Genomic DNA, 21,829 nt, shown 5'->3' with positions numbered 1-21,829 from the left:
GTGATCAGCACGGCGGTGCTGCTTTAAGCACCTCTGTGGCTGAGCACGACTTCGACCGCCGCCTACCTGTCAGGAACCTTGTTCCTGGCAGTGGTGGGGGACCTCTGGCAGTCCGACTGCCAGGGTCATAATTTGGTAGTCAGACCACCAGGAGCACCATGGTCTGATGGCCACCAGGGGTCTGGCGGTCTGAAGACCTCCAGACTCGTAATGAGGGCCATACTCTACAATAAAGTATATCTTGTTAAAGGCCGGAAGAAGTTTAAGCACACCCAGCAAAACTGAGGGAAATATGCTGGCCCCTACTATATGCCTACATCATCTTCAAAACTAGTTACATCATGCACAAGGCCACAATGAAAAGCACCAGTATATACCTTGCCTAGAAAATGAACTCTTCAGAGAGTCACCACCACAAAAAAAGACAGGGTATCAAAAGATTTGGCATAAAAATATCCAGTGAAGAAACAAAAGGAAGACTGAATGACTTTTATAGAACTGGGATCTGGAGCACATTTCCATCAGTAGTAGTACTGCTCCTACTCCCCCAGAAATTCAGAAAGGGACTGAAGACAAAGGTCTTCAGAAAATAGTACCTCCCATATGATAGGAATCAACTCCCCCACACAAACAATATTCTCTTCTTTTAGGTTAGTGTTGTTTTGTCTGAATATTTATGGAATGCAACATACACCCTGACTTAGGATGCATTGATGCTGAAACCCAAAACTACTCAGCCAAGTCCATTGGCACAGATTAGGAAAAGCCACTACAAGGATGAAAAGCTCCAGATCAATGAGGGACTGGAAAAGTCACATCATCAATAATTTATGCACATCAGATTCCTGGCATAAGTGCAATAACTTGGAATTTATTTTTATGGTGGCTGTGACTGAAGAAGACCCCACATCTATAGTCTTTTGAACAAAACTTAGGAATCTCCAAAATAAATTTACATTTGGATCTCAGAGAAGCCAGAATAGTAGCACTTAATTCAGTGTAGTAGTGACAAGTGTTCAGGTGTACAAATCATCTTATATACCAAGCACGTCAATGTGAAATAAATCCACTCTCTTTCAGAGGCAGGCATTGCAAAGAGGCTATGACTGGTGAAATGTGGTCCCTTCCTCAAAGAACACAGGCTAGTACTGCAGTGTAGCATTGTATTAGTTGCTGCTTCTGAATCAACAACACAGGAAGATCATAATAATAGGAATTATAAGTTTAACCTGGTGGGGGAAGGGAAGTGTGTTCAATTAGAAAAAACAATATTTCACCATCTGACCACACAAAGTAAGAGACCAATCCATCTTTTCAACTAGAGCTTTCAGTTTTCACAGGTGTGGGTGAAGGGCCTGTGAAAAGCCATGTAATGAATTGTAACACTGGCCTCACATCCTTTGTTACACTCTTCTTTGCCATCTGGGTTGGCCTGCACTTTATAAATGCTATTACATTCAAACAGACAGACACACACACACACATAAATTATTTTCAATTTCAACTCTGCCTGATATCGGTGCAAGCTGTTCCTCTTTAAGGAAAACAATATTTTAATAGCCCATTAAAAATGGCTATGTAGAGAGTTTTGACTGAATGATATCAATCTTCTAAAAACACCAACATCCAATCCTCCAGAAGAAAATAGGAAGTCTTTCCTGAAGGAGATCTTTCTAATTTTCTACATTATGTAGGAGCAGAAAAGGTTGTTAAAGTTCTATTCTACCTACCATGGTTTAGTTTGTTTTGTTTTCCTTGATCGTTTTCTTCCTATAATATTGGATAATAATGTTTTGCATGGTGTGACTGAAGGCTTTACCCTCTTGCACCTTCAATGACCAGGCAGGAGAAAAATAAGTCTGCTCAAGTAGCTTCTGAATCATCTTTTTATGATAGTGAGAGGGTGTGATGGGTGTGTGCGAGATGTGAGTGTGAGATGTGTGAATGGAGTGTGTGTCTGGGGATGAGGTGGGGGTGGTGAAGTGTTTGTGTTGAATTGCTTCTACTGATATGCTGACAACACAACGCAACACTACGTCCTTGCTATGAAGCTGCACATCTCAGTGGCACTTCCTTAGTGCACAATACAGTTCAATATTGCCAGCCTTTTGAACACAAAGGAATGAGGAAGTCTATTTTTGTCAACAACAGAGCAGTCTTTTGTTCATCTTTTTTTGCAAAGTTCGAGCTATGGCCAGAATGCTCTGAGAAAAGGGTGGTGAATTCTGTGACATTAGGCAAAAGTGCATTCACTATAGCTATATCTGTGTTGTAGTATTCACAGGAAAGCATGCCACAAACTATTAACTCAAATACAATCTAAAATTTACTACCATCCACAAAAACAATCATGTACTTCAAACAAGCAACAAATAATTCAATTAAAAAATATATACCAACATACAGCAATACAGGGCTGGTACTAACATTTTAACCAGAGTATATGAAGACACCACCAATTGTTTTTTTTAAAAAGCATTGAGTACTAAGTAAACACCCAATTTGCATATGAAATAGAAAATAAAATTTCCCTAGCAGACATCCCTATAACAAAAGTAGCAAACTACTATAACCTCCTTCTAGAATCACCCTATTATCAAACACATGGAGATAAACAAAGGGCCTGATTTAGAGTTTGGTAGAGGGGGTTACTCCATCATAAACGAGATGGATATCCTGTCCGCCGTATTACGATCCCATTATAGCCTATGGAGATCGTAATATGGAGAACAGGATATCCGTCACGTTTCTGATGGCGTAAATCCATCCCCCAAACTCTAAATCAGGCCCCAAGTCCCTAACTGGGCTATTTTTAAGATATTTGGGCTGTCAAATTGCACAGTTCTGATCGAAGACCAACCCAAAGAACAAACACCATACACCATATTGGAATATATTTAACAGTACCAGGGCACATCAATGGAAGAAAAACAATGTAGTGAAAGGCTGGCACAATGCCTTCTAGTGCACATTAGGCCGGAGCCACACTACACTCTACCAATTCTTAGAAAAGAAGACCAAAGCAATCAACAACTTAGAATCAACCAATCTATAACCCAACTTAAACTTAAAGTAGCAAAGCAAACCAAAGCAATGTATGAAGCACAAACATCTCCTGACAACCAAGGCCCATCACATTTAGAATCACTAACAAAACACTACTTTAAAAAAGTGAAAATATTCCAACTAAAACAAAAATACATTTGTAAATAACAAAAATGTATCCAACTATTTTTTTTAAAATAGTTTAATAAGTTGTATTAATTAGTCAAAAATGTTCTTTTTATTAAAAACAAAATCCAGTTAGATTGCACGGTCGACATAATCAAACACCTTTAAAGCACAATACCTAAAACCAATTAGCAATAACTAAAATAAATAACACTTAAAAATCTATTATGGTAAGAGAAACAACTTTGAAATAAATACGCACTTTCCACCCATTAGAAATAAAATAATTTAGTTGCTGATGTCCATGACAAATAGATAAATGATAAAACAAATTGCCCCAAATATTCCAAATAATCCAAAGTTTGAAAAAATAAAGCTCTAGAAAAACTGAAAAATTATATGACTAATTGTATTTCCTTTATAATACAAAAACTAGGAAAAATTCTTGAGTCCAAAGAAAAACCCGTTAAAAAAAAAAAAATCACAAAATACTCGCCCACACACCACAAATAACTCCGTAAGCATAACAAGTAAAAATACATCAATTGTAAAATAACAATGAACATAAAAAAGACTACCTATCCAGAGAAAACAACCAAATTAATAATAAACTTTAATAAAAATTGTTTCTATAATTGGAAAAAATGCTATAAAATGTTTAAAAAATGTTTTAAAGATTGTGACACATGTACTAATATAGAATCTCTTAAAAAGCACTGGTGTGATTATATTTAATAATTTACAGCATTTAGCAATATTTTAAATTAGCATGCTTGTAAAAATGTTTTAAGAACATATTTGAGAACACAATCTTTTTTTGAAAAAAGTATTTTAAAAAGTTATAAAAAAAATAGCAATATGTAAAATGTAAAACATATATTGTGTTTGAAAATTAAAGATATTGACGTGTAACTAAACTATAAACAATGCCTATTTATAACAATGAATGTGAAAATAATTGTTATAAAAATGTGTTAGATAGTAAATATATATATAAAAATTGCTAAAGATATAATAGTGTTTGTAAACAATAACTGCCAGCTTAAAACTATAAGTGATGTAAAAAAACAATGTGTCACAATTACTTGTTGGTGATAAAACAACACTGCGAACCTTACAATACATTAAGGGTTCATTTACTGTTCCCATTCCACCCTACATTGGGAAAAATGTTGGACTTTAAGGAGTAGATTCATGATTCCCATTCCTACATTTGGGAAGATGTTGTGCATTGAGGGGGGATAGATTTACTATTCCCACTCCAATCTAAGCTACATTGGGGAAATTGCTGGATATTAATGTCATGTAAGATATATTAAAAGAAGTGCTGTACTGTATTAGGGATAGATGTTCTAGGTACACTACAATCTAGGGTGCATTGTTCCCATAAAAATAAAATAAAATATTTAAGAAGTGTACATTTATTTTAAAAATCGTCAAAAATTAACGTTCATTTTATTAAAACTAAAATAAATAAAACATGTAGTTATCTAAAATGTAAATGCATGTTTTAATAAGCAACACATATACATTTGGGTTTAAATGATGTTACATTAATTGAAATGTTAACAACTTTTAAATACTCTCATTAATTTTTTATATTCACAAGATCAAACTTTGATGCATTTCCTATAAGCTAACTTTACTGAATTTGTTTTAAAAGATAACATACAGATTAAAACTAAATGATACATACATTACTGAAAAAATAAAAAAGTGTTTAAGAATGTTTAACTACACTTAAATGCATTTTTCTTTTAAAAAAGCATTTACAAATTCACAACTTATTAAAATAATAGCACTTCATAAACAAAAATTATTTATACAATATAAAATATTTCTAACATATTTCTTACAAAATTTAAAATGTAAAATGTGCTCTTTATTAACACTAAAGATAAAAAAATAATGACTCTCTTTAAGTATGTAAAGAAAACCACATTATATTGCCAAATAAACATTTGAAGTTTTTTTGCGTGTAAAATAATATATTTTAAACCATTCCCTACTCTGTTCCCTTTTAAAACCTATACCGCACCACTAACAAATGATGTAAAATTACATTAACACACTGAAAAACAAATCATAATATAAAAATATACAAAAATAATATAAAATGAAAACAATTCCATACCCTTACATAACCATCCTGCTCCACAAACATTAAAATTGATAAACAAATAATAAAAACATATAACATTTACAATGCTACAATAATTTAGAAAATTCTGGATTACATATGTCTATGCTACATACAATATTTTTTTAACAGCAATAATAATACTAACACTAAAAAACATATTCTTACTTTCAACATTCCAAATGATGATATATTTTGGATATCACAATATAAAGGCAACAATATCATGTTAAGAAATTTTTCCAACGTGATATTTTAGTATAAAAAAAAGCTTGATGTCAACAATGATAACATGTCGGGTCAACCAGGCAGTAACATTGTAATACGCTCGGTGGGGAGGAGTGTCACCGCAATGGCGGTGGCGTCCTCCCCGTGGCATGGGCCCTCCCGTGCTGGAACCGCCAAAGTCATAATGAAGCCCCTAATGTTTTAAAATGTCAATGTTTTCCCTTCTAATCTGCTATTTTGCACACTTGTATTTACAAGTTTTCATCTAGCTTTTACAAGTATTGAAATCTTAGACCCATCAAAAAAATTTTTTTTCAAAATGTACAGAAAAGTATCTACATTTTTTCTATCCTTTGATCCATGAACACCATTCAGTCTGGAGAGCGTTAATAATTAGTTACATGTAATTTGTTGTTAATAGCATTCTAGAACAGCAATTGTTACTAGTATGGCATTCACTGATTAGGAATCAATCTGAGATTGATGTAACAGTAAATATTGGATACCCAACACCAGGAAATCAATTGGAGTAAACATGCAATGAAAAGATACAGGTTGCATTAGGAGAAGAACCCTGACCAAGATCAGGTTAAAGATTCTAAAAAATACATTGGGCTAATGATTTTCAGTTTTTCAAAATGAAAAATTAAAAGGTTCTGGCTATTACAGCACATAGAAAGAGATTTTACACAGTCAATTTTCAGTTGCATGGATTTCAATCATCTGTGTTTTTTCAATTAAGCAGGCGAGGCAATTTAAACAGAGCATGTGCGAGAAACAATCTAATTTGTATTCATCATGTTTCTCAGCAGTCTGAAATGGGCATTACTTTATGAAGGCGAAGGACAGGTGGGAAGTTTCTCATAAAAATTAAAGGTGATCAGGTGTTTCTATCATTGCCCATGGCCCAGCTTGTACATACATCATGTACCAAGCCACATTTATGGCAAATTGCAAGTATCAACAGGCACTGGTGGACTCTGCTTTAATTTCAGAGCTATTTCTAGCAGGTTATCACAAACAGAAGTTTAAATCCAACACATTCCTGTTCTAAGCACCTTGTAAAACAATACATTAGGAAAATCAGAGTAAGCATTCTCCAGCAAAAGTCCTACATTGTTAAGAAACAAGTGTCTAGGAAATGAAGCACAAGATTTTCATTCATTTTTTCAGGTAAACTCTTGGGGCAGTCTAAAGCACACTCTGAATTCTTGAGATTTTCTGCAGTGATCAAGACAGTGGGTTTCCTGGTGTACTGATGTGGTGTATACAGTTTCATATGCATGCTAAATTGGTAACGTCTCTTTTGCGATGGAGTTCCTAAGCACAGAGTAAGTTCAAGAAAAGCAGGCATCTAGTTTTGGGAGCTTTCTGAATATTCAGAGCATGCCTGCTTTTTATTTTTTTTCAGTCTTTCAATGTTTTCTCAGAAGGCTGTTTATGCAGAAGACGATGTATTAAAACTTCTCCAATTTTTCTTCTAGCTCAGGTTTTTTTCGCACCAAGTGGGAGAAGCTAAGAGTTGTACAGTATAAACTGAAGTATGACTACTTGAAAATAGTGCTCGTTTACCAATAGCTTAGATTAATCTCAATATTAAATGACTTCCGATTTTTTTTTCAAATTTACTGTCCAGTTAGTATGCCACATCTCAAGTGAGATCATAGATTTAAAAAAAAAAACTATTACAACTAGAGAATTATAAAGAGCAAGTTTCATTTCTGTCATAAAGACATCCAAACCCCTTGAACTATGATAGCAAATTATTATGAAAGTATAACTTATATTATTTTCATACTTGAACAGACGTCTTATAATGCAGAATAAAAACTAAAACATTATTCTGATTTATATATGAATGGTAAAGTACGGGCAGGGCAAAACCAACACTGTTTTACACTACACAACCTTTATCAAAATATAGCAGTTATAAAGAACATTAATTAGTGGTATATTAAAAGAAATTCGACCTCCCACAACGGAGCACACCTTCTTATTCACTCTAGCTGCTGATATTCTTATGAAGCTATTAAGGAGGTTTTAAGTGGCTTCCATTACACACAACTGGTAAGTGTGAATTTTAAAAAGCAGGACAGTAGTGTACTGTGCTACACTAGCTTATAGAGTGGAGCACCACCAGAAAATAACTTCACTTCGTGTTGCTATAGTTCATAGATAAAATAAATTGCTCATTAGAATGTTTGATCTTGCCTATTTTGGTTAGTGTGGCTGATTTTGTGCACCTTACAAGTCTTTATTTGGTAGAAACAATGCAATTAGCCCCAAAGCATTTCAAGCCAAAAGTTATTTTTCAGGAGATTGAAACTTTGCGAAGGTCATGCTGCTTCCTCTCTCCAGGTGATATAATGCAAGAGAAATTATTACAATGCTTTTTTAGGTAATGATTGATTGTGCTATGGACTTTGCTGCAGTAGCTTACATTGGACTGCTACAGTCCTGTTATACATGTTATTTAGCCCCCTTGGGCAAAATTAAGTTACTTTATATGAAGTCTAGGATACAGGAGTTCTACATAATGAAGAAAAAATACAAGTCACTCAGCCAAGATTTGTTTGTTTATGTATGCTGCTTAGGTGCTTCATGCTTACATATGACCACAAAAAAGTGCAAAAAAGCTGGTAGGAAACCATGTAATGAGCAAATATATGTATAAAAACACTAAGGCCCTGATTACAACTTGGTCATTGACAAGGTGCTAATAATCGCACCTTATAAAAATGATACCTCAGAGAATCGAGTTTTTGGAGAATAACACAAAGATATTGGATTTTAACATGAAAAAACAGATATGATGCGGGAAATATCATACATCTTTCTTCCGTTTAATTTCTGCAGGTTAGACCTGCTGTGATTTAACAAAGGTTGAGTTACTTAACATATCCTATAATTATCCGATGCATTATATACAACCAAATCTGTAATTCCGACCCCTGCGCAAACAGAGGTTTACGCAGGTGTTGGATACAATAATCCATTTGTAATCAGGCCGTATTAGGATGTTTTCTATATCCACTATACCCATGTGTTGTACATCAGTGTGGTTCAAAAACAATAGAACAACTTGCCATAAGTAAGGTTTGTTAAAGCTAAAAAGTGTCAATTTTGCCATTTAAGAAATGAAAAAAGAGCATTCAACTACATCTACTGAGTGACAGCACTATCTATTATGGTGGAGACTATTGAAGTGTGTTACGGCAAGGGATGTTCCTATTCTGCTGCTAAATATTACACTTAATAACTTTGCTGGCATTCCACAGAATTTCATTTTCTATACGTATGCCAATATGAGTCTTTATATGGATGTTAGGGGCACTTAGAAGCGATATAAATTAAAAGCAAGTAGTCTTGTTTCCATCAAGTTCCCCTTTTATTATGAACCTCACTGTATTTTTTGAAAGAAGGAATTTGCAAATGTGGATGTCATGATCATCAAATTGAAAGCCCCAACCCTTAGACTATGTGCTCTTGAAGCCCTTGAAGAAGACACATACCATCATCCATGATGTCCTGGGCTGAAACTGAATTTGTGTAAACAACCAAATCTGAGAGGGCACGACACAACTTCATGGTTTTCCTTCGGCGGCATATTCTGTTGAAATAATAATTATTAAGTTATTGTGTTCAGCCAGCACTAAAAATAAAGGTATAAAATCAACGTTGAATAGAAACTAAGCTTACACAAATAAGTTTATTGGTAGTACATTTCTCAATTAATTTTCATAAAGATTAGAACTACGCCCAAACTAATTGGGAATAGATCAGTATTATTGCTTAGTAAGCATCTGATTGTTTGTGGGAGTGATGTTCTCCATTCTCATCTGTTATACTCACGCACAACTATCTTGTCAAGACATCTCATTGGCCATGCAAAGCCCTTTAAAGTTTACCATGGGGTTTTCTGACTTGTTGCAAACAAATATAATTTTTCACAACTATTTTATTGAAGACCACTCCCTAACAACAGCTGACTTCTTGAAGCTAATGTTTCTCATATATTCTATATGTGTTTGTGAAATCACCATTTATACACCTGCAAATCAGCTACCCACATACATTTCCAGATGTATAATAACAGTAGAGTAAAGGCTAATTTTAAAATTCCGCTAGATATGTCATAAATTAATTTAAAAGAGCTAGTTATATACTTTTAGTAACACCTTTTCTGGTGGATACACTAACAGTAGATACTCCACCTCTTGAAAGTCCTCAGGTGCCAATCTGGATCCCAAAAACACTGCAATAATTCCCACATGCTGGCAGATGGTGCCATTGGTCTCTGTCATGACTCCATCTCGCCCCCAGATGTGACGATATGGAGCCACATACAGGCTCCACCTCTGGGCACTGATGTCAGTTTATCCATGTACATTTTCTGCACCCTTTGAGCAACAGAAAATTAAGAAATCATCAGTGTGCAAAATCTAACTTGGAACCCTTTTACATACAAACATTCAACCCCTTAGAAAGGGAAGTAGGGTGGGCAGTGAGAAATCACTGGTTAGATAGAGTATTGACCAGAAAGCACATTATAGATGGTAATTAACTTGTTCTTCTTATAAACACTTCTAACAGACTCCTTACATCATGAATGAACACTAAAAGCAGTGCCCCCATAAAGGTGGTGGGGCTCAATGGTTAACTTTACAACAAGAAGTCCTATTGGACTGAGCAGTTGATACAGTAATGCCTGGTGAAGGTACATACGGATGCTCACAAAGCAGCTTTGCTGCTCTCCAACATCGGAATGACCTAAGGCTGCAGGGATTGCCTTTGCCCTGATGGAATGAGCTCAAAGGTACTTAAGAGACTTCTTTTAAGCTAAAGAATAGCACAGCTTTCTACTATGCACAATCAACCTAGTTAAGACCTGTTTCTGGTCTGCCTTCCCTTTCTTTGCACCAGTGAATCCAACACAACGCTGTTCGACCGCTCAGTGTTCCTTGGTCCTATAAATGTAGAAAGTAAGTGGCAGGATAAGGATCCAACTGGCGAAGCCTCTCCTCCTCCTCAAAGGGATGTTGCAGAGAAAAGAACAGAGGGAACATGGTGGACTGTCAAACATGGAAGGGTGACACCATTTTTGGGTGAAAAGACACCCATATTTGTCAGGAAAAAAGATATGTACAGTGATTGGGCACCTGTAACTCACTGATGAGATGTGTACGAGTGATAACAATGAGAAAACAGTCTAGAGTTTCACAAGTCTCAGAGTGCAACTGTGTGTAGGCTCACAGTAGCATAATAAATGGAGCTGAGGGAAATATAGAGGAGAGAAATCTTTAAGAAATGCAGCACAAAGAGTGACTATAATAAAGAGGCTTACCAGGCAAATAAAGAAAGGTTGAAAGGCAAATAAGTAACCCTAAACAAACTAAAGCCTTACAGGGTTAAGAAATAAAACAAGCAGAAGAATATCAAATAACTTAGCCTCTAGCGGGTCACCGTGCTTTTTCTCACACCAAGCAACAAATGTAGACCAAAGACCCAAAGTAAATGGACTTGGGGGACTGGTAACAATAAAACTGGTAAACTAAACTAGTAGGAAACAATGTAATGAGCTGATGTATGTATAAAAACTCTAAGACCCTAATTACAAATAGGTCGCTGACCAGCATGGGTGTCAAGCCACCACTATATTAACATTAACTACCACTGCCAGAAGATCAAAGACTTTCAGTTGATTCATTCCATCACCTCACAAATAGGACTAGACTGAGGTGGCTCAGTTACAAACCTTTGCTAATTTGTAAGGACAGCAGGTCCTGCAGAAGAGGTGGTCAAAGTGGAGGGTATATGCTTAGATTCAACATGCTGGTATATCACAAACTAGACATCTTGAAGGACTCACTGGCCCAAAATAGTTGCATGCCATGTAGGCAGTTTGCTCCCTACAGGTCCCAGACTGCAATTGGAGGGAACACTAATTGGGCTGGTGGCAGGGTGGAGCAGCTGAGGGGAGTTCTGAAAGGACTGCTGCATCTGCTAATTGCTCTGCCTTCTGACAGAGTATCTTTCTTTTTTGCCCAAAATGGGATGGATCAGTAGCTGGACAGTTTGTGAGGACTGATTCTGACTGCATGCAGGTCCTCTTATGTTATGGAATTTCCGGTACTGGTAGTGAAATTATTAAGGGAAAGGAGGCCAAAGAGCAAGCAGCGAGTCTACTGTCCTTAAGCTGTTCCAGTGGCACATCTGCTTAGTCACCTAAAAGCCTGGGTCTATCAAAGGGCATGTCCATCAGTGAAGCTTGTAAAAGCTACTAGCGCACATCCATACGTGGCGCTGAATAATGAGGTTAGTGCCTATGGCCCCGGCTACAAAATCTGTAGTATCCAGGGCGGCAATCTTGCCATGTCCTGGCTGTCACATACTGTTTGTGCAAAGAAGTACCTAAAATCTTCAACAACAGGCAAATTTTGGCTCACCTTATACATAGGGTGTATGTCTGGTGGCCCAAGAGGCACAGAGCATTCACAACCCGAAGAGCCAGACTGACAGCCTAAAAAACTTCTTCACCCAAGGCATCAATTGTAATTTGGAGGAGAGTAGAGAAGGCATTAGGATTCACTTTGCTTTTTGAGGCCTTTACAAGACTCTCTGGAGTCAGATGCCACATCTTAAAGGGGTCTCCTGCAGCAGGGTTGTGGCATTTATCAACTGGGTGGCTCACAGGTGGTTGCTCCACACCAAGGGCCTCGATAAAAGGTAACAGGAGCTAAAAGCCAGACTGCAAAATTACAGTTAACAGGTAGTCTTCACTATGGGCAGTTTCAGGTCCAGGACCTTGGATGCCTTCCACACCAAAAAGGAGGCACTTTCCATACTAAAAAGCCCCATTCATAAATTCATTTCTGTCTTAGAAGGAGTGTACGTGCTACTGAAAGTCAAGATATAGGCCTGCTTCTTTATAATGGAGAAGGCAGTACATGTTCTGCCACATCATCGTCTTTATTTTGAAGACATTTTTCAAGCTTGGGTGAAGCTCTGGCTGAATGGAGTCAGTCAGCACTGAGTAAGATGTCAGTCAGCACTGAGTTAGACCCCACCAGCAGAAACCCAAATGGTGGAACTGACAGATAAGATAGGCCCTAAAGCAGACCAAGGAAACTCAGGGTGTAGCAGCTCAAGAGGCAGGATCATCTGAGAAACAGACATTGATGCAAGAGTCGGGCCCTTGGATTGCGGACTATGCAACATTTCCCAAAAGCCATAGTGCCTGTGAATCATTGATCCTTGCTTTGACTTTCTATCTTTGAGTTTGGACTTGCCTTTCAACTTTGTACGAGGATGGCTCACAGGACCAGCACTAGAAATGACCTAATCTTGGAACAGGTCTGACCCTCTTTTTGTGCTCAGCAACACAGAGCTTCTGACTGAATTGGAAAGAGTCCAGAAGCATTTGTTGTTAGACTTACTGGAATCATGTTTGGTGCCATGGCATAAAAAATAGACATTCTACAGGTCTGCGATCAACATGTGCTTCCTGAAAGTTTGTTACAGCTTAAACCCTATCATTTTAGGGAGAGACATCTCTGCACAGTGCCATGGCAACTTCAAAAGAATTCAGTAAAATAAAAAAAAATTGCAATAGGAGTTCTTTTAGAACTACAGAAAAAAAAGAAATGATATTTGTGCAAGGGTGGTGTCCATGTGCGACTGTCCTCAAATCAGGCATAGTGGAGTCATGATGGAGGCCACCAGTGTCATCTGCTGAAAAGCAGGAGCTTTTTCGGTGTTTTCCAGACCCAGTTTTGCATCTGGAGAGCCTCAAGAGAGCAGCAATTTACAGTTAAAAGCATGCATCAGTAATGTACAAATTATCTCAGCAGTTATCATTACCACTTAAATTCATTGACTCACCCGTGCATTTGTGACTTAGGTACTGTGAGGCTGAAGGTTTCAAAAACATTACCTATCTGCCCATAGAATTAAACTTAAGATTCTATCCTGTCTTGCTTATACCACACAAGACATGACCTATAGCTCAACCTCCCCACTTTTATTAACTATACCAGAGGAGTAGACAGTGGACATGGAAGAATGTCAGCACATAATCTTGGTGAGGGGAAAATAAGATGGCTAAAGGATCTTTGATGCTGAAGAGCAAGAGTAATATTTCACTCAACCTAAACTGCAGGACTTTATGCTGTGATGAAATCCAACATAGCCTTTCTTTAGACGCAAACCTTGCCAAACTAATAGCACAGTTTAACACATCGGTTCTTATGCCTGAGAGTTAACATTAAGTTAGGTTCATTGTTGTGAAGGATCATCTAATCAAGCTAGACCAACACATTAGAAGTCATAATTAACTTGGTAATGTTGAAAATTGGGGCATTAAGGCCCCACCAATGTTGAAAGTGGGACACCAAGGAAAAGTAGGCCATACCACTAAAATGTGTGAGAAACTTTGAGAGCAGCAGAACAAAACATAAAAAAACAATTGCACCTTCACAACCACATCAGAGCTTAGAAATGAAGGGGCATTGCTGTTTAACAAGGAATCTAAAAATAATTTGAACAAACAAAATGGACTCCTCTGTCTACTAACTGCAAATGCCAACATAATGGGCTAATAAATCAGACTAAATTACAAGAATGTCAAACTATTAGAAGCAATTGAGGAGTGTAGTGGACGGAACTGCAAATATCACTAACAAGATAAAAGCTAGCCAGTGTCTTTTGTGCATGGTGCTTATTTTGAATGGACCAAATCTATAAACCTTAGCTTAGGAACAGCTTCTCTTTCTGTGCCCTTACGCTATCCAATGGGTCCCAAGCCTACTCAGTTGGATGAGGAAAGTGTGACTGCATTCTGGCCAGCAGACAGTAGTGGAAGCAATCTTTTTCTCATCCTTTCAGCTTCTCTCAAGCTACCGGAGGCATTCCCTTGTGTAAAGTGGAATAGTTGTATAGCGATGAAAAATGTGAAAACCATTCAATGAATGAATTAAATAAATATTGCTGTGGTGCCTAGTTCATAGGAGTAAAACACTAAACAGTATTTAGCAAACCTTACAGGTCCACTCTCTGAAAGTACCCCTTTCAATCAATCAATCAATCAATCAAGTCAATCGTTACTAGGTTAAAAATAAAACATATAACAGTACTCACAAATTGCATTTGAAATCACATATTACAATCACAAGAATAAAACCATCATGTTTAAAATCAAGTCCAAATCCCTCCACGAACACAAATTGCATATAGAATTGTAATAAAATCACTAAAGTAAAATCGTCATATTTAAGATCAAGTCCAAAGCCCTTCGCGAACAGTGGTGGGCATAGGGCGACTAGATACAGTATATTGATACTCAGTAAAAAAATTAAAAAAAAACAGTTAATTGATTTATAAGTAATACATTTTTAAAAAGGTTCCAAAAAGCAAATAGTTCTGCTGACATATCTGAGCCCATTTACACAACTGGAATTTTGTGAACACAATACCAACACAGAATCAATTTTCATTTTCCGAGTAGTTTGTGCTGTTTGACTACAGCACAACAGCTGCAATAAATCTGTAAACTGTATAACAGACCACATCGGTTTGCAGCAGCTGGAGGTATTCTAGGGCCACCTTACACTCTGAGGTCAAGTCTTCTCAATAAGGGTCTTAGAATGTTTAAAATCCTTGTACTCATATTATATAAATGAACTCCCAGATTGGTAAAGGTAGATACGTGTAATTTAGTGACACCTATATGGAAGGAAGTGATCTGATTTAAGGGGTGGCACACACCATGGAGAATGATTTAGTTATTTTGGTTGATAATCCCAGGTTGGACATGAAGGTGACTAATCTGTAAATCAGCCTCTGGAATCCCAGCTCTTTTCTAGACATAAGCACACAATCATCAGCATACATCAGGACTGGCAACATCCTAGTCCCTACCCTAGGTGGATCTGCCTCTACATCCAACAAATAGGTGTCAACATCATTTATGTAAAGACTAAAAAGGAAGGGGAGCAAGAGACACCTTTGCCTGACACCCCTCCTAATCTTTGTTGGTGGTGTACATTCCCCATTTGGACCAAATCTGACACAGCCTTCCGCGTTCTCGTGCAGTTGGGAGAGTAAGTGGATAATATTAGGATCATCTCATTTTGCTACTAGTATTCTCCACAGCTTTCCCCTGATTACATTGTAGAAGGCTGAGTTACGGTCCATAGGTGCAAAATAAAGACATCTCCCCTTTGGAAGACACACATTTACTTTTTGACAGATGGAGATTCAAACACTGATCTGTTGTCCCCAGATCCTGTCTAAAGTCATGCTGTACAGCCGTAAGGATACCCTTCTCAGCGGCCTAGTTCTTCAGTCGATCTAGCAGTACTCTGCCTAACAACTTGGCTGTGGAGTCAATGAGATATCACTGGGGGTCTCCCCTACTTCCCTTCTTGAATATGGGTACAATAATGCGCTGGACCAGGATTTGGGAGGGCCCATGATTCGCACTTTGCAAAACATATACAAGAACTAGGGCCCAAAGGTCAAGATTGCTCTTGAAGAGATCACTCGAGACCCCTATCGGGTCCAGGTGCTTTATTGCTCAGACATCCCTCCACTGCTGATGTGATATCATTAAGTGTAATTAGTATCTGATCATTATCTTTGGGGTTAGCAGTCATGCTTAGTATGCTATTATCAGGGTTTGCCAAAGAGTGAGAATTATAAACCTTGGTGAAGTGTGTAAACCAAATATGCTGTGGAATGGTCACATCTATACTAGTGCCAGAGCTATTCTCGAAGAAAAGTGCATTCACTGTTCACCAGAATTGGGACCCATTGTTCATGGCACATGCATTGGTTAGTTGCTCCCAAGCCTCCCTTCTAATCTCGTCTTTCCTTATCCCAATTGTGTTCTTGTAAAATTCCCTGCAGGCTCTTACTTCCTTTATGTCTCTTGGTGACCATTTGGCAGCCTGTAGTAGGCTGCCTTGTGCTTGTGAACAGGATTTATCAGACCATTTCTTAGACTTTGGTACACTCTGTGACTGTGGTAGCATAATCCCAGTTGCCCATTTACATATTTCAGTCTGGCCCCCAACACATCTAATGGATCGGGTTTCTAGCTTAGGCATGCCTCAAATTGTTCCCCTTTTCCCCACCACTAATGAGGAAAAAGCTCCCCAGCATCAATATTCCACCATTTGCAAAGCACACCTCCATTCCTCATGTGCTTAATTGGGGAGACCACCAAATTCTGGACTGGTGTCAGTAACTCCAGATGCAGATCCAATATTAAAGGGTTATGATCAATCGTGGGGCTTTGTACGGTGAAGAAGTTAGATACCCTCTTTTCCCATGTCTTCAATTGTACAATATAATCAATCAAAGTCCCAGTGTCTCTTCCCGTAAATGTTACCTGCCTAGTATCCTCATTCCAGACCAAGTCCATGGTAATGAAAAAATTGTAGGTCACCATCAGCTTATTTAGCAAGTTGCTGCAAGGATTGTTTTCCAAGTGTAAATGATTTGCTAACTACTTGTCACCTGTACCGCATACGAGGTCATTTGAGATGGGACAGTCTAGAATTAACATACCACCACTGTGATGCTCAGATGTCGAAGGAATAGCAGAGGTAGTGACTGAATGAAAAATATTTACATGTGTGTTACTCCATGACCATGTCTCTTGGAGGCACACAACCTGATGGCCAGCTATCAAATTTGCCCAAATGATATCATTCAATTTGCTGGAAACACCAGCAGCATTCCAAAAGAGGAAACTTAAATCAGGAGCAACAGCTGTATTACTTGTTCCACTGTTCAGGGCCATTCGGAAGTTCGAAGGTTGGGCAGGAAATCCAAGTTAGCTGATTAGGGGGTCAACTGAAAATGCTACCTCACCAGCAATATTACAGTTGGGTATAGAGGGATGAATAGAGGCACCGGTCATTTGAGCTCTTGTGTCAGGCAAGAGATGAGAGTGGCCAGCCCCATATGTGGTATTGCCATTGATGCAGCATAGGGTTACCCTGTTTTTGTCTGCCCTAGTATGGCGTTTCTCAGTGTACCCAACAATAGACCTGGACCTTGGACTTGTACAGGCCAGTCAATCAACATCTGAGAGTAGAGAGAAATTATTCTGTGTTGAAATGGTAAAAGACCTTGTATCCGCAGGTACCACTTTCATCTTGGACACAAGATGTGAGATATAATCACCAGACTTGAGCATATTTTCTAGAAACAGCTGAACTAGCCGCAGACATGTGCCCGGTGAGAACAATTTGCTAATTGCTATTACCTGAAAAGCCCACATAATCTATGTGGGATACCTTTCACTATGACAGAATAAGGCATATTGAGAATCCTGCAGCATAAACAGAATTTCAATCATAATACTGTCTACCTGTCAATATATGACTACGTTCATGTTCTAACAAAACCCTTGAACCTCTACTTTCCTTGAGGTGGGATAGGTAGGGGCTGGGGGTAGAAGAGGTTGGGGCTGGTGGGGTAGGAGAGTTAGGGGCTGGGGGGGGGTGGGCAGAGTGTTGTTCTGTCTGAAGACTCAACCATGGATTTTAAAATCTGGACTGTGATAGGCACCACATTTATTTGTGTTATTGGCATGGTATAAGAAGTTCAATCATGTCCCAGATCCTTTCCTCCACACATAACAGATGAATTAGATTCATCCATTAGTGGAAAGCAAGGCTAAAATACAACTTGTAGCAATATTTGCCTAACCTAAAGAACAAAAGTAAGGCACCGTTCTAACCAGTTTATCTTGCCAAATCAGGAGCCTCTGTATTAGGGGATCAAGCAAAGGAACCACTGGCTGTTCAGAGAAAGACTGGCTCAGTAACATACAATCTCAAATATCAAACACAAACTTTAAAATATGCATAAATTAAAGGATAGGCAAAAATATGGGTTATTTACACCATTGTAGTCCTTCAATCTTACCATTGAGATTTTAGACAGTAGCAATAATTAAATGTTAAATATAAGACAATGTTACAGATTCAGGGATGAAATGATTGTTACAAAAAATTATGAAAACAGAGGTATTTAACCATAATGTTCTTACCGGTAATGATGATTTTCAAAGTCGTCTCCTCCACCAATCCAGGCACAAGTAAGTAAAATGCCATATGTGGTTTGGTGCCACCTACAGGAATTAACACTGTCAAACACTGTCAAGCATCCTCCCCCTCTTACTACAGAAGCAGCCCTTTCTATTACATCACCACAACATCAAAAGACAGAAAAGAAAAAGAAGTCAGGGAAGTAAGTAGCGGACAGAAGAAACACATAAAACAGCACCTCACATATGAATTGAGGTTTGGACGTGCTCCACAACAATCCATAGAAGTAAGAAGGATACCATACACTAAAGAAGAAAAACAGCGTAAGAGCTCCTCAGCTAACATCATCCAAACGTTTTGAGTTTAGCAATTTTCTTTTTTCATTACAAGATTAGCATGTGTGGGTAACCCACATTATTTAAACCTACTTTCAACTCCAAAAAAGGCAGGTTATACAAGTTTATTATAGAATGCTTAAACTGGCTAAGGTTGTAAAAATCTAGTGTTATCCTGAAAAGCAAATGATGTTTTTCTACTTCATTCTCATGTTTTTGTTACTAATGCAGAAACCCAAGACAGTTGCCATTTAGCATAATATAACATAGTTGTATTATGCATGCATAGCACACAATTTGGCAACACTATGCTTAAATAACTTAGTGCAGAAACCCAGACCATAAAAGCAGAAGGCAAAGTAAGGGCTAAGAGAAACAACCACAGAAAACAGAGAACACCCTAAATTATCCAGAAAGACAGAAGTGTGTGAGTACCATAAAGTAAGTTAGCTTTAGAATTCTTATCAACATTGCCTCTATTAAAAAGACTGTAAAACTGATAGCTTTAAAGAAACAGAAAATGGGTTTGGGCAGTGTTTAAGAACGAAGTCTGTTTCCTTTTATTTGTAGCTTTCTCCATTGTTCTTCTACTCAACAATAAATATATTTGAATAATAACTTATGGCAGGATGTACTAAGAATTGTATTGGTCACAAACACTCTGATTCTGTGTTTATGATTTAAAAAATGCTTTTTTTTTAAATGACCTAATCTGATTTTCCGAGTGTACAAACTTTAACAAACTACTAAAATGGAATGGCAGTGGCACACTGGCTCGTTATGTGAAAGGGCCATTTTGTGGGTGACTAAATTGGTATGAGATGTATGTCAAAGTTTGGTGACCGTAATTCGGTCGCAAAACGTTTAAAAACGTATTGACTCCCGAGGTGGAATGCAATGTATTCATAAAGGGGAAGAGGTCCCCTTAGCACCACATAAATTGGGATCAAAATTACAAAGCAAATTGTGTAGAACCAGAAGTGCTTAGTAGGCATACACTACAGTTGCCACAAGGGTAATGGCCTGCTGGGGGTGGTAGGTGCCAGAGTGTAGTCTGTCTGGGATGGGATCTTTCTTTAGGTCTTGTGTGTACCACCATATCCCGTATGTTGGATGCTCTCTTATAGGCATGTAATGGCTGCCGGAATGGTAAGCCACCAGACGTGAGGATCTTCCAATCCTCTTTGATGATCTTCTGGATCCTGTTGGGTAGAGGGCTAAAGGTCGTGACACACACAATCTGTTGTATGTCTGGTTTCACTGCTCGGGGCTGCAGTAACTGGTCCCTGTTGTTATTGCGTGCACTTTTGCGGGCCCTACTAACCAGGTGTGTGGGGTAATCCGTTGCTTGTAATTTAGTGGCTAGTTTGTCAGCATGCTTGCGGTAGTCTGCTATAGTCGAGAAGTTCCGTCGTAGTCATAGGAATTGTCCTACTGGGAGGCGGCTTTCTACCATATAGGCCCGTCTCTCCCTGACCACTTTATCCAAGCGGTTCAGGGAGAGGACGGTATAGGCACACAGCGAGCGCCCTCTTTGATGCAGTGAGTGATTGAGCTACGCCCTGGACACACAGATAAGATTCTTCTGCACTCCTTATCTTCTTATTTGTCTTTTCCTTTTCTTCCTTTTTTTTGCACCTTAGCTAACGCGCTATTATTACTTGTACCAATTTCAGGTTGACATTTTGCAACCAGCCCTCTCCTTTGGATACTAGAGGCCTCTCATTCCCTCTCTATATACTACTGTGTATCTTCTTTTTATGCCCCTCTTTATCTACCCTTCTTTTGAACCTTAGTGCCTGACTATAAGGGGACACTCGCCCGCCTGGACACCAGAGGCCAATAGCCTCTAGGGATAGGGTAAGAATTTTTCCACTTACCCCTCATAGCATTATTATCTATGATGTTACATGTGCATGGTTATTGCCCTTATTGAGTGTAATTGTTCCATGCATGAGCATTTGTTTCACGTGTGCTGTTGGTTTGCTGTGTAGTGCTGTGTCACATTATTGCCTTCATTGTCTATCTGTTTCATACCTTACAGGCCTCCTCAAGGTAGTTCCTTGGCAAGGTAGGCCATTTTCTTTTCTAGAACTTTTACCTACCGGACAGTGTTTTCTTATACTCCTAGTGTGAGTCTTAGGGATCCTTTGCCCTGATGAATGCCCTGAGACCTTCCTATGCTCACCACTGAGGGCAGAACATGTCGGCTATCACTCTTTAGATTTAAACCCTGTGAGTCCTTGCTCTCACAGAGGTGTCCCAATCTACGCTTTTAACCACACCAAACAGACCCTACTTTTAAACAATTCACACAGGTATCTGTTTAGGTGTTTTTATTCCCTAGATTAGCTGGATCCCGATCTTTCCAGACCTAGAATTGATTTACGCACTCCCTCCTGTTCTTTTAACAGCGAGGTGGAGTCCGCCCAGGTGGCACTGTCCTACCTGGGTGGGGCTAGGTGGTCATATGATTAAGCATGACACTATATAGTGTGTGAGACCACCTAGTCCGTAAAGGAAATTCCCCCCCTTTTTCTCCAGTCCCACTGCTTTCCCACTTCACACTGACCCCCTTCCTCCATTAGAGGACCACGAGGAACCTAGGGCACAATTGGTGCACCAGGTGTCTACCCCTCGATGCAATAGAAGAACCCCGTACTCCATTTGTGTGTTTTCAGTTATATAGGGAGTTGAGTACGGTTGTGTTCCCTTCAAAATCCCTTTCTCCCACATATTCTCTCCATGTGTATTGATAAGACTTGATAGCTGACATTTTGACCTTAAAGGAGTAATTTATCAGGGTCGTCTTCAGGACAGACGTATCAATCTAGAAGAAAAGTAGGAACTGGCAGGAGTATATTAAAAGGAGTCTTGTTCAAAAATCCCAAATGAGT

General features: G+C 38.4%; 1 protein-coding gene across 3 annotated transcripts in view; it reads right to left on the bottom strand.

The window, feature by feature from the left end:
• PLCH1 (phospholipase C eta 1) overlaps positions 1-21,829 on the bottom strand; it is a 783,092-nt gene that overhangs the window by 44,077 nt on the left and 717,186 nt on the right. For 2 of the 3 annotated variants that reach the window (XM_069213310.1, XM_069213311.1), the window contains exon 15: positions 9,052-9,149. In XM_069213310.1, the coding sequence (XP_069069411.1) occupies positions 9,052-9,149 (98 nt within the window). Of the gene's footprint in view, positions 1-9,051; positions 9,150-18,599; positions 18,681-21,829 lie in introns of all 3 variants that reach the window. The other variant, XM_069213309.1, reaches the window with a different exon arrangement.

Source organism: Pleurodeles waltl, chromosome 11 (genome assembly GCF_031143425.1).
Source record: "Pleurodeles waltl isolate 20211129_DDA chromosome 11, aPleWal1.hap1.20221129, whole genome shotgun sequence".
Classification (NCBI taxonomy): Eukaryota; Metazoa; Chordata; class Amphibia; order Caudata; family Salamandridae; genus Pleurodeles; species Pleurodeles waltl.
This window is presented reverse-complemented; position numbering and strand designations above follow the sequence as displayed.